Here is a 17,591-nt window from a genome sequence, read left to right on the forward strand (position 1 = left end):
TCCAATTAGTTGTAAATCAAAGGGGAGAGAGAAAAGGAACCATGCACGCCACCATGATACTGACATCACCAAGACCTATCCAACTTTTAATATTACCACAACCTTTTGAAAGGGCCATCATCCCACCAAATTAAAATATTTTTATTCCTCTGTCCGTAGTGCAGCTTTTCCGACCTGTGTTGACTCAAATCATTTCTTCTGCCTAGAATGAGCTTCCTATCCCTCTCTCAGAGTCCTAGCCTTACCATGATTTGGCATGCTGTGTTTATTAATTATCCCTTGAGGCCTAGTTCAAACGTCACTTTCTCCATGATGCTCCTAGTTAGGAAAAAAAAAAGTCTCCTTCTTTCAAATTTCCATGATAGTTTTTCCTTATCTTCCTTATGGCATCTAAAACTCTGCCTTATATAAGCAGCTAACTGTGTACCTTACTTGTCTATAAACAGCTTGACGGCAATATGTGAATTTCGCCCAATTATTGGCGAAATGATAGGTGATTTTGAAATAAATGCTTTTTGGCCTCCATTTCTAGCAAGCTATTCCCCAAATAATTTCAGTGATTTGCCCTTTCGTTCTCAAGTAGAATTATTTCTTTGAAAACAGAACATTTCCTCAGTGTATCGAAGTCAAGAATAATTTCCCCTTCCTAACAAGTAAATCAGTAGAAGGTTCCAACAGTCCAGTAATTATCGTAATTCCAGAAAGTTGTACAACTTAGGCAAGGAACACAAAGCTTTTCTATCAAAACAAGTCCAAAATATCCTTCCTAAATGTGATGAGGACAAACCAAGTTATTTTTTAATCACTTAATGTTTGGATTATAAAGACCAGTCATGTAAGAAACTGATTTTTCCATTTAAAAATTATAATATTTGAAGGCATGGTTTCCCAAATTTTAAGATGTTAAGGGTAATTTAATAAAGTGTACGTGAGGAAGACTGGGAGGACTTAAAGGAATAGCTTCCCAAATTTCAAGTTGAAGACTAACATACCGACCTTCTTGTTTCCCTGAAATTACTTCTGCATGAGAGTCAGAAAACAGAAAGTCGAAGTGCACGGGGATGTCGGTCAGAAGGTCTTCTAGAATGGCTTTCTGTTGACTGTAAGACAATCCAGAAATTTACATATCAATATATTATATCCTGAATTTTTCTGTTTTAGAAAGAAAAAAAAAAAACCCTATGGCTCTGGTATATCTTATGTGAAAAAATTTTTTTAAACCAAAGCAGTTCATTGAAAAGACTGTTTATTTTAAGAAGGAATTTTCATGTAAAATAGACAGCTAGTGGGAAGCAGCTGCATAGCACAGGGAGATCAGCTCGGTGCTTTGTGACCACCTAGAGGGGTGGGATAGGGAGGGTGGAAGGGAGGCTCAAGAGGGAGGAGATATGGGGATATATGTATACATATAGCTGATTCATTTTCTTATACAGCAGAAACTAACACAACATTGTAAAGCAATTATACTCCAATAAAGATGTTAAAAAAAGAGAGAAGGAATTTTCAGAAGTTGTGTAAATTATGTGATTCCGAAATGTAAAACTACAACTGCAAACAATCCTTAAACTAATAAAATAGAAAATCAGTTTTTTTATGACAACTTTACTGTTTACTATTTATAGTCATAAATAAGTACATTAAAAGATATTTGGTGAGTTCTGACTAAGGGAATAGGTCTGGGACTACTCCAGATTTGAAAAAAGAATTTTTAATGTCTTCCTTTTGATGATGATGATGGAAGAGGAAGACAAGGAGGAGGGAGATGAGGGGGATGAAGAGGGAGAAAACCCACCACAGCCAATACCACCACCAGGCTGGCTGGCCCTGCCCTCGTGGGAAGGATCACCTTTCAGGGAGGATTCTCATTCCAGCTGTGCAGAGAATGTAGAGAGGGGTCTCTTTGTGTTTTGCCCGTGGTACATGCTCTGCAGCGAAGTTCAAGAGCGGAGAAATGTAATCACTGACTTTCTCTGGAGAGGTAGCGAACTCTGAAATGCCTACAGAAAAAGGACACTCATGTTAACAAGTTGATCCTTTAGCTTATAAGGTATGCTTCTTCATAAACTGTCACTGTTTGCAGATGACATGATACTACACACAGAAAATCCTAAAGACACCACCAAAAAACTACTAGAGCTCATCAATGAATTTGATAAAGCTGCCGGATACAAAATAAACATACAGAAATCTGTTGCATCTATACACTAACAACGAACTATCAGGAAGAGAAATTAAGGAAATAATCCCGTTTACCATCACATCAAAAAGAACAAAATACCTAGGAATAAACCTACTTAAGGAGGTAAAAGACCTGTATTCTGAAAACTATAAGACACTGATAAAAGAAACTGAAGACAACACAAACAGGTGGAAGGATATACTGTGTTCTTGGACTGGAAGAATTAATACTGTTAAAATGACCACACTACTTAAGGCAATCTACAGATTCAATGCAATCCCTATCATTTTTCACAGAACTAGAACAAGTAATTTAAAAATTTGTATGGAAACACAAAAGACTCTGAACAGCCAAAACAAACCTGAGAAAGAAAAGAACTGGTGGTATCACACTCCCTGACTTCAGACTGTATTACAAAACTACAGTAATCAAAACAGCATGGTACCGGCACAAAAACAGACATATAGATCAATGGAACAGAATAGAGAGCTCAGAAATAAACCCACGCACTTAGAGTCACCTAATCTACAACAAAGGAGGCAAGAATATACAATGGAGAAAAGACAGTCTCGTCAGTGAATGGTGCTGGGAAAACTGGACAGCTACATGTAAAAGAATGAAATTAGAACATTTTCTCATACCATATACAAAAATAAACTCAAAATTGATTAAAGACCTAAATGTCAGATCAGAAGCCATAAAACTCCTAGAGAAAACATAGGCAGAACACTCTTTGGCATAAAAAGTAGCAATATTTTTTTTGGATCTGTCTCCTAAGGCAGAGGAAAGGAAAGCAAAAATAAACAAATGCAACCTAATTAAACGTAAAAGCTCCTGCACAGAAAAGGAAACCATCGACAAAACAAAAAAGACAACCTACTGAATGGGAGAAAATATTTGCAAGTGATATGACCAATAGAGTTAATATCCAACATATATAAACAGCTCATACAACTCAATATCAAAAAAAGCAAACAACCCGATTAACAAATGGTCAGAAGACCTGAAGAGACATTTTTCCAAAGAAGACATACAGATAGATGGCACATGAAAAGATGATCAACATCCCTAATCATCAGGGAAATGCAAATCAAAACCACAATGAGATTATCACCTCACACCTGTCAGAATGGATATCATCAAAAAGACCATAAACAAAAAATACCGGCAAGGATTTAGAGATAAGAGAACACTTGTACACTGCTGGTGGGAATGTAAATTGGTGTCGCCACTGTGGAAAACAGTATGGAGGTTCCTCAAAAAACTAGAAACAGAACTACCATGTGATCCAGCAATTCCACTCCTGGGTATATAGCTGAAGGAAACAAAAGCACTATTAGAAAAGATACATGCACCCCAATTTTCACAGCAGCATTATTTACAATTGCCAAGATATGGAAGCAACCTAAGTGTCCATCAACAGATAAAGATGTGGTATGTGTATGCAATGGAATACTACTCAGCCAGAAAAAAGAATAAAATTTTGCCATTTGCAACAACACGGGTGCACCTGTAGGGTATCATGCTTAGTGAAATAAGTCAGACAGAGAAAGACAAATACTGTTTATTATCACTTATATGTGGAATCTAAAAAATACAACAAACTAGTGAATATAAAAAAAAAGAAACAGACTCACAGATATAGAGAACAAACTAGTGGTTACCAGTGGGGAGAGGGGAGGAGGAGGGGCAAGATAAGGGTAGGGGATTAAGAGGTACAAAAGAAAAAAAAGTTATGCTTCTTTAACGAGGCTAATTTGAGAGCAATTCACACTACACACCATACACTCTTAGTTTTTCCCTATCCCTCTGGCAACTCCCTCCACAGCGTCTCGGCTGTTAAGTGACGGTGGTGCTACCTGTTCAGTCCTATGCTCTCTTCTCAGTCATCACAGACCTAATTGAGCCACTATTGTGTGTCAGACACTTGGGATCAGCTGCACATGAGCTCGCCCCTGCCCTTGAGAAACACGCCCCCACTGTCCTCAGCAGGTTCACTCACTCCCATGGCGGCCATCACCATCTATGCCTCAGATCTCCGAATCTTAATCGCAGCCATCCAGCTCTCTTCCCCAACCTCCAGATCAGTATGTAGTAACTGTCCACTGGACACAGCCATGTGCTTGTCCTCACAGCAACATATGTAAACCCAAACTCAACTTCCACTGTAAACCTGGCTCTTACTGCTCGTGACCTACCTTAGCAACCCCAGCCAGTATCCTGGATAAAATGCCTCTCCCTCACCTCAACGTGTGTTCTGGGTTTCACTGATCGCCTATCCTTGGCTCTGCTCACACTATTTCACTTCTCATCTCTGCTGGACACCACCAGCCTCTGCCAGCCTGCTGCAGCACATCCTACTCTCAAGTCCTGGCAATCCCCAACCACTCTCCATGGTCTGAGATCTTCCTGGTCTGAGATCCTCTGGTGGCTCCTCAATGCCCTCCAGATAAAGCTCAGCTCTAGAACAGCATAACGTGCCCTGAGCACTCACCTATCCCATCTCTTGCCACATTCTTTCCATTTGGCTTCAACTAGACTGCATAAAATTTCTGTAATGCATCATACTCTGGCCTTAGGGCCCCTGCAGCTCCACCAGGAAGAGGTTTCTCTTTGACTGCCTCCCTCCCCCCACCCCTTTCACCTGGCTGACTCCCGCTCACTCACCGAGCTATGCCCTCTCTGGAAGTCCTCCCTAACAGGACCCTGAAGGCGAGCTCTCATTACATTCCATGCTTACCCCTACCTCTCGGTGGAGCACTCATTCCACCTCATCGAAACTACCTATTTACTTGCCTGTCTCATTTCAACTGGAAGTTTCTTGAGGGCACAAACTGTCTTGTTCAAATTTATTCTCAGCACCTGACACAGTCTCTTGGCAAACAGCAGGTGCTCAGCAAATATTTGTTGAATGAGTACATAAGTGAGTGACTATTTCCAGCTGTCATGTAGCCTACAACATTAAACCTGAGGGGGATTTTAGAAGTCCAAAATTTATTTCACAGATTAGGAAACTGTGGACTCAGAAAGATTAAGCGATCTGTCAAAGCAATCAGCACCAAGCAATCTAAAAGCCAGATTTTTTGGACTCCACATACCTTGCCATTTCAATGGACACCAAGCCCAAAGCTATCTAGAATCTATTAAGTAAGGAAATTTCTAGAGTTTTCCTATAATGCTATACACAAGAGCCCATGCTTCAGGACAGAGAAGTACTATAAAAAGGTACCTGAATTTCCACTTCAAACATTTCCTGTAGCATCAAAGAGAATCATATTCAGACTGATTTTAATGAGATTCTGGTGTGTACCCTGGTAGCTGCCCCTTGTTCTCAGGGGACAGCTCCAAGGCATGAAAGTTTTCATCTTATTCCATGAGAGCAGGTAATCACTGATGGAACCTGGGATGTGAAGCCAGACGAAATGCAAAGTGCTTTACAGAGTTTAAGTTTTTAATTTTCTGGTGAATTTATTTGGTCAATAATACTTTAACCCTGAAAGTGTTTCTAGATTTAGAGACACATAAAAATGTAAGAAATGGGAAAACAGAAAACTGAAAGTCATTCACTAAGACTTACAGAGAAAATGATCTTCTATGAATAACTTTAAAAAAATGTTCACGGGGGCTTCCCTGGTGGCGCAGTGGTTAAGAATCCGCCTGCCAATGCAGGGGACACAGGTTCAAGCCCTGGTCCCGGAAGATCCCACATGCCATGGAGCAACTAAGCCTGTGCGTCACAACTAGTAAGCCTGCGCGCCACAACTACTGAAGTCTGCGCACCCTAGAGCCCATGCTCCGCAACGAGAAGCCACCGCAATCAGAAGCCTGCGCACCACAACGAAGAGAAGCCCCCGCTCGCCACAACTAGAGAAAGCCCGCGCGCATCAACAAAGACCCAACTCAGCCAAAAATAAATAAATAAATTTAAAAAAATGTTCATGGAAATGTACTCTGGTATCAAAATAATGCTTATACAAGATGCTCAGAGTAAGTTCCCTCTCTTTAACCTGAAAAATGAGGTAGGGACTTTGAATTTTCTGAGCTATATGCTGGTGCCAAGCTGCCCAAACCTCAAAGAACAGTCAACCTGTCGAGTGTTGCCTGAAGAAAGAAGTGGGACTGACTTATTCACTGAAGAATGAGTAGGATGCAAAAGGTCTACAGTCCTGGTAGACTGTTTTATGAGGACAGGTTTTCTTATCAGTTAAAACTAATCTCTTTTTCACTTACATTTTTGAAATGGGAGATAGTAAGCTATGACAGCTATTTTTTGTCAACATTCTCTAATATATTCAAAGATAAATTCTTCAGAATTTTTTATTTAATATTTTACTATTCAACACATTAACTAAATGAAACAGAAGTGCTGAAACTCTATTAAGATCTATGGTCCAATCACATCAGTGATTATCAACCATCAAGACGTAAGGTGCCTATTTCAAGGTACTCCTGAGATCCTCCATTCCTAACACTCCTGACAGAAGGGTGCTGCCCGTGGAAATGATACAGATACAGAAAAAGGCTGAGAACCACTGATTTAAATTGTCTAACGAGGAAGGCAAATCCCAATTTTTACATAACACACTGACTTAGAAATTACAGTATCTTTAAAACTAGACATAGTGATATCAGCTCTTCTAAGTTCTATTGTCACTCTTCTTAAATAACCTAGATGATTAGAAATGCACTGGGGTAGCAATTTTTAAAAATAACAAATACATACCAATGTATTCAAGTACAGATATCCATGAGTTATCTGAAATTACCTTGTCATTAAGGATAGAGACCAACGGCTACCAACTAGAAAACAATCCCTCCATAATTAATGTCAACTAGCCAACATTTGAGCAGACACCATAAGTAAAGGCACTATGGTAAATGCTGCAGCAGACAAAAAAGACAGACAAGGGTTTAGGCTATTTTATGAAGGTATCAGTCACCTTATGCAAGATGAACAGAAAAGGGGAAACAGAGTGAAACAAGGAGATCAACTGGGTCCTGGTGTGAGCTCTGAATGAGGGTGATGACTGCAAGGAGAGAAAGGGAAAGACGTGAAAGCCAGCACAGAGAATGAAAAGGCAGAGCCTGGTTACCAGTCAGGTATTTATCATTCACATACCGGGTTTTATTTTCATAACCACAGGCTTTCGGTTTTTATCCCGCATTTGCCTGATATCCAACAGATCATGAGGATTGCCGTTATGCCTTGGCCAGCAATAAACGAATATCCGAGACCCGCTGCTCCCACAGTCCACCACGATGCCATAGTTCACATTGGGGTTATTGGTGTCCGTAGCTTCAATGTCAGTAACTCGCGCCAAGTACCTTGTTTAGAGAAACAAACACATACTTTTAATGAGACAGAGACTATCAATGATGCAAGAAACAAACACCAAATCAGTGATCTCTAAGCTGTGTGGTAGCACCACCGTAACACTTTCACAACTGCTGAATGATTAAAAAGTCAAAAGAAAACAAAAAAAGTGATAGTGATAAAAGTCATCTAGAGCAGATACAGACTCATCATTCCCTTAACTAAGTTCAAATAAGCTCTGAAAAGCAAAACTCTATTTCCAAACTATCAACATTAACTGAAAAATCAGCTTAAAAGGTATCACAGGAGAAGCTTATGCTTAAATCCTCTTATGATGTGGATTTGGTGGTAAATGACTAAACCATTTCAAACAGTTTAATTTTTCATGCTATGCTGTATTCGGTACAAAATCTGTTTCCTCCAGCCACCTGCTCCTTAAATTCCATCCAAGCCCCCAAAGTCTGGAAGTCATCACATGAAGGTATGGCATCCCATCTAGAAAACAAATGTTTTCTCCTCCTACCTTTGAAACTTCTTATCTCTGGAGAGCCGCCCATACTTATTTCGGATTATGACAACGGAAAAGTATAAAAGTGAGACAGCAGCAGCCAGAACGCTAATGACGAGAATCTGGCGTAAGTTGGTGTTCAGAATTCGGGGACACCCCACTGGAGAGATGCTGAAATGCCAGGAAGCCGGAAGAAGACAGGAGATGCCGATCCTGAAATTTCAAAAGGCAGGTTTAGCTAAAGCAGTCTGCTCCAGAGAGGCCTCCCCTCACTTCCACTGATCTGAAAGTTAAGACATTCAGCTTGAGCTGCCCCTACTTCCCTGCTGGTAGGCTATCGGTATACCTGCATCTTCCACGTTGCTATTTTGCTATGTTAACTCGTTATTATAAAATTACATGAATGAGAATTCAGCCCTGATGACACTTCTGTGTTCCCCCTTTCTGGAGAGTATTAAGGAGTTTTATTTGTGCCCGGCTTTGTTCCAAAAATAGAATTATAGACAGCTTATAAGGATAAGTTCAATAAGATAAATAAGTAAATCTATAATTAAACCAGATTTAAGGAGGCTGAGTTTAGAGCCCAGAAACACATGTAATAAGGAAAGCCTGCAAAGGTGGCTGAGCATGATAGCGACCAAAACCCCTGTCTGTTACAGCAGAAACATATAAACAGCCCGGGAGGAATAAGATTTTCTAACACTGAATCCCGAGGCCAATCTCTCCCGTGCTGATTGCATGAGAAAAAGGGAAAAAACAGTATCTTTAACAACATCCCTGCAACAGTCAATAAATACGTTTTGTATACCCTGTGTTTTTAGAAATATTCCTGAGACATTTTTGCAAATAAACTTTCTTCTCAGTTTGTCAGGAATGAGAGACTATTATTAGGCTTAAAAAACAAAACAAAACAAACCTTGCTGCCTTTGGGATAAATTCTACTGTTTACTGTTAATTTCTACACTCTTCCCTTTAAAGAGTGCTTCATGGACTAAAATCTCTCACAGAAGGGGGAGGGATCCCGCTAACCCAATGGAATTTTCTATTTGTAGTTTCTGGTCTCCATGTGGGTTCTTGGGCCACGCCATGGAGTTTATCACCCCTCCCATACCTCCGAGGCTTACAGGCGGTCATCCTGTGCTTAATACAACTCCTCCCAGATTCCAACATGTGTGCCCTGTACAGTAAACTACATGAACCCCACTTTCCTTCCGTGACAGGCGCCCCCCTGGGGCCCTGGAAGAACAAAGGTGTTAAACAGAAGTGTAGCACGGCTCTGAACACTTCCCACTTGGGATTTAGATTCTTCCCCCCTCTCGAGACCTGCTTCTGTGGCACCAAATCTTGGGTTTTACAGTGCCGGCGATTCGGCACCATCACTCACCTCCCCATGCTGGCAGGTCAGAGGTCAGGCGAGGCCCTGGGAGTCAGTCCTCACACACCATTACAGGAGGCCTCCTGGTGCCAGAGCCCTCCTGTTCCAGGAAGCGACAAAAGTCACAAAGACAGCACAAGCCAAGGAGACGCTGTGTTCTTTATCAAGTGCCTGCCTAAGCCCGAGCACACGTAATCTGGTCTGTGATCCTTGCAGCGGAGCTCTTAGCTCGGTTTATTTTGAGCAACACACTTCGAAGTTAATTTCATGCTATCAGAGACATAGGCCTAAATCAAAAGAGATAATAACAGTCTGGCATTTTTACCTAAATGCGAATCAGTGATGCCAAAATACAGGTCACCGAACAGGTCTTAACCACCTTATGGTGCTGAATGTTAAGGAAGATTAGGGGTGGGAGTAGGAGGCAGGCAGAATGAATAACCGAATGGGAGTCTGAACTCTCCATTCAGCTGATAAATACCTACTAGATCGCTCTTTTATGTACAAAGTACCATGCAAGGCACCATGTTCCGAGGGAGCTCTGACACCTTCACCGTGGCTGCCACTCCTTCAGCTCCCAGATCTCAAATCACAGAACAGGAGGCCGGGGCCTCCTTCCAACCTGCCGGATCCGAAGGACGCGTGATCCTGGGTCTCCTTCTTGGTCTTGTGGCACCGATGTACCTCTTCCAGGCCTCTCAGGACAGCTGTCTCCCCTAGTCTGCTTCTTAGCTCTTGAATGATTCCTTCTCAGGACCCTCCACGTCTCGGCGTTTCTGCACATCCTGTCTGCTGTTCCCCAGGTTCTCTGTCTTGGCTCCAATCTCTTCTAACTCTAATCTCTGTTCCTGGTCAACTTCACTTACTGCTTCAATGATCCGGCAGCTCAGAACTTTCTTCCTCCACCCCAGGCTTCTCCTCTGAGCTACAGATACGTATCTTCAAGCACCTACCAACACCTCCATCTGAACATCGCACGGGCCCATGAGAAACATTTCTAAAGCTGAACCCTTCCACTGTAGCCCTCATCCTCTCCTCCCACGCTCCTCCTCTCAGTCTCAACCCCACCGACTGCTCAAGCAGAAACTAGGGAGTCGTGCCTGACCCCTCCCTCCTCCTCATCCTCCCGAGCCGACTTCTTACGGAGTCCTTCCATTTCTCTAACCTCCGTTCCTCTAAAGCCTGTCCCTTTTCTTAGCAATCTCTTACTCTTACGTGGCCTATCAGGACAGCAGCCTAACTTGTCAGTCTCCCACCTGCAGTCTCAACCCAGCGGCTCTCCAGTTCCTCACCCCATAGCTTCAGGCAGATTCTTCAACAGAAACTGACATCCACCCCATAACTGCTCGGGTCCAGGATCCTGTTAATCTTGTGCTGGAAATCCTCCAACGGCTCCCCTTGCAAGTAAATAAAGGCCAAAGGCTGTACCCTGACTCCCCGTCCTACGGGATCCGGACATCTGTTACTGCTCTGACCTCACCGTCCCTCTCCCTTTCTCACTTCACTCCAGCCACACTGGTGTCCACACTGTCTTCACACACGCCAGGCACTGTCTGGTTTCAGAGCCTCTGAATGTGCTGCTCCCTCTGCTTGGAAATAATCCATATGGCTTATTTTTTCACTCCCTTCAGCTCTTTACTCAATGTCACCTTCTCAGGGAGGCACGCCCTGGCCACCCAGTCTATAACTGCAAGCTCTCCCCTCCATCCAGCTCCCTTCCCTGGGTTATTTCTCCTCCTTAGCATTTACGTATTTATTAACTTTTTTTTTTTTTTGCCACACCACATGCATGCAGGTTCCCAGTTCCCCAACCAGGGATCGAACCCATCCCTCTGCAGTGCAAGCTCGGAGTCTTAACCGCTGGACCACCAGAGAAGTCCCTTTATGAACTTCTTATATAGTGCTTATTATGTGCCAGGCCCTGCTGAAATGTTTTGCAAATACTAATCTATTCCTCCTATCGACCACCAAGGTAGGTACTATTTGCATAATATTTTACAGATGAAGCAGGGAGGCTGAGTAATGTGCCTGAGGTCACACAGCTAATAAAAGGTGAATATAAATAAAAGAGCTGGGATTCAAGCATGTGAATCCATACTCCTATCCTGTCCTCTTACACACTGTGTTTGTGTGTGTGTGTGTGTGTTTGCATTTCTCTTGCTCATGTGTCTCCTCCTCCAGAACGCCAGCCCCACAAGGGGCCAGATTTAGGTCTGCTTGGCTGCATTCCCGGCGTGGCAGCCCCTAGGAAAGGGCCTGGCAAGAAGTCAAGTTTCAGAGTTCTGGGACCGAAAAGGGTTACAAACTTATACACTAGGGTAATCTTTCCAAAACAAACAGTAATCATGACACCTCCCCACCTCCCAATTTTTCTCTCTCACTCAGGAAAAAGTCCTAACTCCTTAGGATGGTAAAGGAGGTCCTTCTTGATCTAGTCTTGCGCTATTCCATACAGTAGCCATTGCCACATGTGGCTAAAGTAATTTAAATTAAAAATTCAGTTTCTCCAGACTCACAGATACAGAGAACAAACTAAGTGGCTACCAGTGGGGAGAGGAAAGGAGGGAGGGGCAAGTGAGGGGTAGGGGGTTAAAGATGTTCATCACAGTATTATGTATAATAGCAAAACACTGTTCTAAACTAATGTGCCTTACAGGGGGGTGGGTTAAATTAAACATGGTCCATGTATGCAATGGACTACAATGTGACTGTTAGAGGTGCTGACACAGATCTACATTTATTGACATGGAAAGATACTCATGACAGGTTAAGTGAAAAAACTAACATCATGCATAGAGAGGAGAAAATGGAAGGAGAAAAACCAAAATGTTAACAGTGGTTAGTTATTTCTGAGTAGTGAGATAATGGATCATCTCTATTCTCTTCCCTAGGCTTGCCTAGGTTGCTTAAAGGGCATATATTAATTTTATCATCAGAAGAAACAACAGAACTGTCTTTAACAAGCTACCTTTGACTGATATCTCCAGTTTCCGGCATCCAATCCTCTTCTGGATATATCAAGAAAGCCCGTCTTCAAAACTCTTCATGGCACAGGAATTCCAGTCTGAACATTTTAAAAAATCGATAATTATGTGATAGCTGAACTACGAACAAAAGAAAAGAATGTTTAATTAACAGCTTAAAGTCAAGGTCCTTGGGGGAACAAAGGCCTTTCATGATTCAACGATTTGTATTATGAAGTGACATGAAGGGCAGAGAGGAGTAATACGACTGACTCCAATCTCAAGGCTTCTGCAGATTGGTAATGGAGAAAATACCAATACCCAAGAAATAATCAAGAGAGTAACAGAAGGCAATGTTAAATTATCTGGACTCCTGCTGTACCAGTTCAAAGAGCACAGTGAAGGCTACATGTTAACAGAAAGATTCCTGCAGGTGGGAAGTAGGCTTTGGATGGGGGAGGAGAAAAGAGAGTACCTTTCAAAGAAGAGGCCCTGTTAGGATGCACCATGGCAAACTTAGTAAATGTTATTTAATGCGGTGTTTGTCTTAGGCCTTTTTTTTTTTTTTTGAGATATGAGATGACTTTGACAATGAGGATGAACAGATATTTTTGTAAGTTACAAAATTTGTGTTTAAAGACAGACAGAAAATAGGACAGCTTGTAAATTGCTAAAGTAATTACTTTCATTTAGGACAAAAGTATGGCTGAATATCACCCAGCAGACAACAATACGGTAATTTGATCTTAAAATGTAAACTCCAGCTGTATTTGCAGCTAAGAGTCTTGGCACCAGGGTTTAGGGTGGCAAACTCGTAGCAGTATTACATAAAACTGCCATGTTTTTAAAAGGCCTAAGTTGTGTCAGGCCCATCACCAGAGAGATGCATTAACTCGAATTCTTTCAGCTCGTGGGGCCCCCCCTCAGCTGAACATTCTTTAGCAGAGTGAGGTCCGCTGGGTCCTGAGCTAAAGTCTTTTCAGTCAGTTAGTTTCTCATTGACAGTCCTAAGGAAAACAGTGAAAACAATACAAGTCAACTGCAAAGTGAAATGGCTCCCACGGTGAAAAATGCAGGATGCAGTGACACAGACATTAGCAAATTCTGAAATTACAGGCAAACAAAATCACAGACAAATGAGACTCTGGAAGAGCTAAACCTGAGTAAGAACAGGTAAGATGCCACGAAGGGTGCTTCAAAAAAGAACAACATGAATATCAAAAGATGACAAGAGAAGCTGGAAAAATCAAAAGAAGCCCACAAACAGGCAGAATTCTGTAAGAAATGACCGTCTTGGTGGGAGTGAGAGGCCAAAGTGAAGTGAAGGATGCTGTGTGGCACTCAGCTGTGGGAAAAATACATCAAAGCAACTTGATTCGTCTGTTGTTTAAAGAAGAATGCACAGTAACACGTGTTGGCAACGATGTGGAAAAAGAGGAACCTTGAGCATTGTTGGTGGGAATGTAAACTGGTGCAGCCACTAAGGAAGACATTATGGAGGTTCCTCAAAAAATTAAAAATGGATCTACCATACGATCCAGCAATTCCATTTCTGGGTATTTTTCTGAAGAAAACAAAAACATTAATTTGAAGAGATATATGCACCCCTGTGTTCATAGCAGGATTATTTGCAACAGCCAAGATATGGAAGCAAGTAAAGTGCCCAACAACAGATGGACAAAAAAATTGTGGTGTATGTATACAATGAAATATTACTCAGCCACAAAAAAAGAATGCAGTCTTGACATTTGTGACAACATGGATGGGCCTGGAGGGCATTATGCTAAGTGGAATAAGTCTGACAGAGAAAGACAAATACTGTCTGATTTCACTTATATGTGAAGTCTAAAAAACAAATGAGCAAACATAACAAAACAGAAACAGACACAAACATACAGAGAACAAACTGGTGGTTGCCAGTGGGGTAGGAGATGGGAGGAGAGAAACAGGTGAGAGAGATTAAGAGGTACAAAATTCCAGTTACAAAATAAATGAGTCACAGGGATGAAATTTACATAGGGAATATAGTCAATATGGTAATAACTTTGTATGCTGACAGATGGTAACTAGACTTACGGTGGTGATCTTTTTCGTAATGTACAGGATTATCGAATCCCTATGCTGTGCACCTGGAACTAACATAGTGTTGTAGGTCAATTATGCTTCAATTTTTTAAAATAAGAGAAAAAAGAAGAATGCACGTAGTTGCATTTATGATCGACATTTTCTTAATATTTAAATTTTATTTATTTATTTTAATAAATTTATTTTTTATTAATTTTTTGGCTGCGTTGGGTCTTCATTGCTTTGTGCGGGCTTTCTCTAGTTGCGGCGAGTGGGGGCTACTCTTTGTTGCGGTGGCTTCTCTTGTTGCGGAGCACGGGCTCTAGGCACGTGGGCTTCAGTAGCTGTGGCTCGCGGGCTCAGCAGTTGTGGCACGAGGGCTTAGATGCTCCGCAGCATATGGGATCTTCCCGGACCAGGGCTCGAACCCGTGTCTCCTGCATTGGCAGCGGATTTTTAACCACTGCGCCACCAGGGAAGTCTTTAAATTTTATTTTTCCATAGCAAGTCCTAATCAAACCTCTTCCCTACCTCTCACTGTTCATTTGCAAACTTCTGGTCCCCATTTTAAATGATCTTTTTCTGGTCATACTTTTCCCTGCATCTCCTCTGTAGTTTGGCAGATCTGCAACTCTGACTTCCCTCAAGTTTCAGTCCCACATCCTGAGCTTACCCAGTTACCACAAACTCATTTAGTCTAAGATTGTGCTCCCAAATCTTTTGACACAAACTAATACCACCTTCCAAATTCCCCAGGTCTAAGAGGAGTATCACTGTGGACTGGGGTCACCTGATTCTTAACCTTGATTCCCAATTATCTGTGTGTTGCTACTCTGTGTCATTTATCAGGTCCTGTCAATTCTTCTTCAAACAGTCCACACATCTAAAATGACCACAGCAGACATCCCTACCTCAGGACAGGTCTCTAGGCGGGTCACTAACCTTCTGCCTTCACCGTGAACACTGTTCTTTGGAAACATTTCTTTGTAAAACGTTACCTTCACAATACAACCAGCTCAAGAAAAAAATCTAGAAACAATAAATGCTGGACAGGGTGTGGAGAAAAGGAAACCCTCCTGCACTGTTGGTGGGAATGTAAATTGATACAGCCACTATGGAGAACAGTATGGAGGTTCCTTAAAAAACTAAAAATAGAACTACCATACGACCCAGCAATCCCACTACTGGGCATATACCCTGAGAAACCATAATTCAAAAAGAGTCATGTACCACAATGTTCATTGCAGCTCTAACTACAATAGCCCGGATATTGAAGCAACCTAGGTGTCCATCGACAGATGAATGGACAAAGAAGATGTGGCACATATATACAATGGAATATTACTCAGCCATAAAAAGAAATGAAATTGAGTTATTTGTAGTAACGTGGATGGACCTAGAGTCTGCCATACAGAGTGAAGTAAGTCAGAAAGAGAAAAACAAATACCGTATGCTAATGCATATATATGGAAGCTAAAAAAAAAAAAATGGTACTGATGAACCTAGTTGCAGGGCAGGAATAAAGTTGTAGACATAGAGGATGGACTTGAGGACACAGGGTGGGAGGTGGAAGCTGGGTCCAAGTGAGAGTAGCACTGACAGATATACACTACGGAATGTAAAATAGACAGCTAGTGGGAAGCAGCAGCACAGCACAGGGAGGTCAGCTCAGTGCTTTGCATTGACCTAGAGGAGGGGATAGGGAGGATGGGAGGAAGGCTCTACAGGGAGGGGATATGGGGACATATGTATGCATATGGCTGATTCAACAAAAACTAACACAGTATTGTGAATCAATTATACTCCAATAAAGATCTATTGGGACTTCCCTGGTGGCACAGTGGTTAGGAATCCGCCTGCCAACGCAGGGGACACGGGTTCAAGCCCTGGTCCGGAAAGATCCCACATGCCGCAGAGCAACTAAGCCTATGCGCCACAACTACTGAGCCTGCGCTCTAAAGCACGTGAGCCACAACTACTGAGCCCGTGTGCCGCAACTACTGAAGCCTGCATGCCTAGAGCCCATGCTCCGCAACAAGAGAAGCCACCGCAATGAGAAGCCCGCGCACCGCAACGAAGAGTAGCCTCCACTTGCCACAACTAGAGAAAACCCGTGTGCAGCAACGAAGACCCAACACAGCCAAAAAATTAGAAAAAAAAAAAAAAAGAACCTTCCAGAGCCTACAGGTCAACAACAGCGTCCCTGTGTGGCATCTGAGAGCTTCCATCCGTCAAACGGTCCCATCTTATTTTACTAAACTGTTCTCTGCTCAGCCCTACATAACATCTCTCTGCTCTAGTGAGGTGGGTCTCTCCTCTCCCACACAAGCAGTCCTCGTTCTTGCCTTGGGCCATTACTTAAGTCACTTCCTACTAAGTAATATGTCCTGTTCACAATATTACACTTCTTTCAAGGTACAGGTCAATATTCTTCTTTGCCAAGATTTAACCAGTTATATTTCCCAATGTTTCTCCACACTCTGAATCTTCTCTTTATTCATGTGTAGTTGATTTAAAATAAACATGCTGAATAAATATGTAGAGAATATAAATACCTAGATAACTTTCATTTTGTTTCTTCTTTCTAGACTGTATACGTAAGGGTTGACATCATGCATTCCTATTAGGCCTGGAAGGATGTAAACCACAGATTCAATATGCAACAAATAAATCAATGTTAAGGTTAACAATGGAATAAACAAACTACTTACACAAATTAATACTCCATTTTATAATTCTGCTAATGTGTCAAACAGAATGAACAGACCTGATACAAAGACACAATAACATCAAATATAACATAATACAAAGAATATAATTCTTTTAGGCCTCTCCAAGGCTGGAAAATTATTTTCATTACACAAAGCAGTACACATTAAAGGCTGTAATGTGAAATTAAACTAGGGATCTGAGTCTCTAATTTAGAATTCTTTAATAACCTAGTTTATCTTTCAGCATGGAAGCATCTCGTTTCTTTCCTAAACAGTCTACACCTGCGTTCGTCTCACTGGGGTCTGAGAACCCCTGCGGTTCTGAGTCAAATTCCAGAGGAATGAGCGAACTGTCCCTTTAAGAGGTGTCACGCATTACTCGAGTTTGTGAAACACTGCTCTTACCATCACTTTATTGCCCAACTAGCTCTATTTTTCCAATGGAGCTAATCAGATTTAGATTTTAGAGAAACCTAA

General features: G+C 41.8%; 1 protein-coding gene across 9 annotated transcripts in view; it reads right to left on the minus strand.

The window, feature by feature from the left end:
* The window catches only part of ENTPD4 (ectonucleoside triphosphate diphosphohydrolase 4), a 56,157-nt gene that overhangs the window by 37,923 nt on the left and 643 nt on the right, over nt 1-17,591 (minus strand). For 3 of the 9 annotated variants that reach the window (XM_060155679.1, XM_060155678.1, XM_060155670.1), the window contains exons 2-7: nt 12,345-12,440; nt 9,386-9,663; nt 8,017-8,214; nt 7,299-7,504; nt 1,847-1,997; nt 997-1,100 (exon numbers count right to left, since the gene is read on the minus strand). In XM_060155679.1, the coding sequence (XP_060011662.1) occupies nt 997-1,100; nt 1,847-1,997; nt 7,299-7,504; nt 8,017-8,214; nt 9,386-9,393 (667 nt within the window). In that variant the 5' untranslated portion in view covers nt 9,394-9,663; nt 12,345-12,440. Of the gene's footprint in view, nt 1-996; nt 1,101-1,846; nt 1,998-7,298; nt 7,505-8,016; nt 8,215-9,385; nt 9,664-12,344; nt 12,441-13,215; nt 13,498-16,958; nt 17,033-17,114; nt 17,171-17,591 lie in introns of those variants that run through there. The other 6 variants (XM_060155672.1, XM_060155677.1, XM_060155671.1 and 3 more) reach the window with 6 other exon arrangements.

The sequence above is a fragment of the Lagenorhynchus albirostris genome, chromosome 7 (assembly GCF_949774975.1).
Source record: "Lagenorhynchus albirostris chromosome 7, mLagAlb1.1, whole genome shotgun sequence".
In the NCBI taxonomy this organism is placed as follows: Eukaryota; Metazoa; Chordata; class Mammalia; order Artiodactyla; family Delphinidae; genus Lagenorhynchus; species Lagenorhynchus albirostris.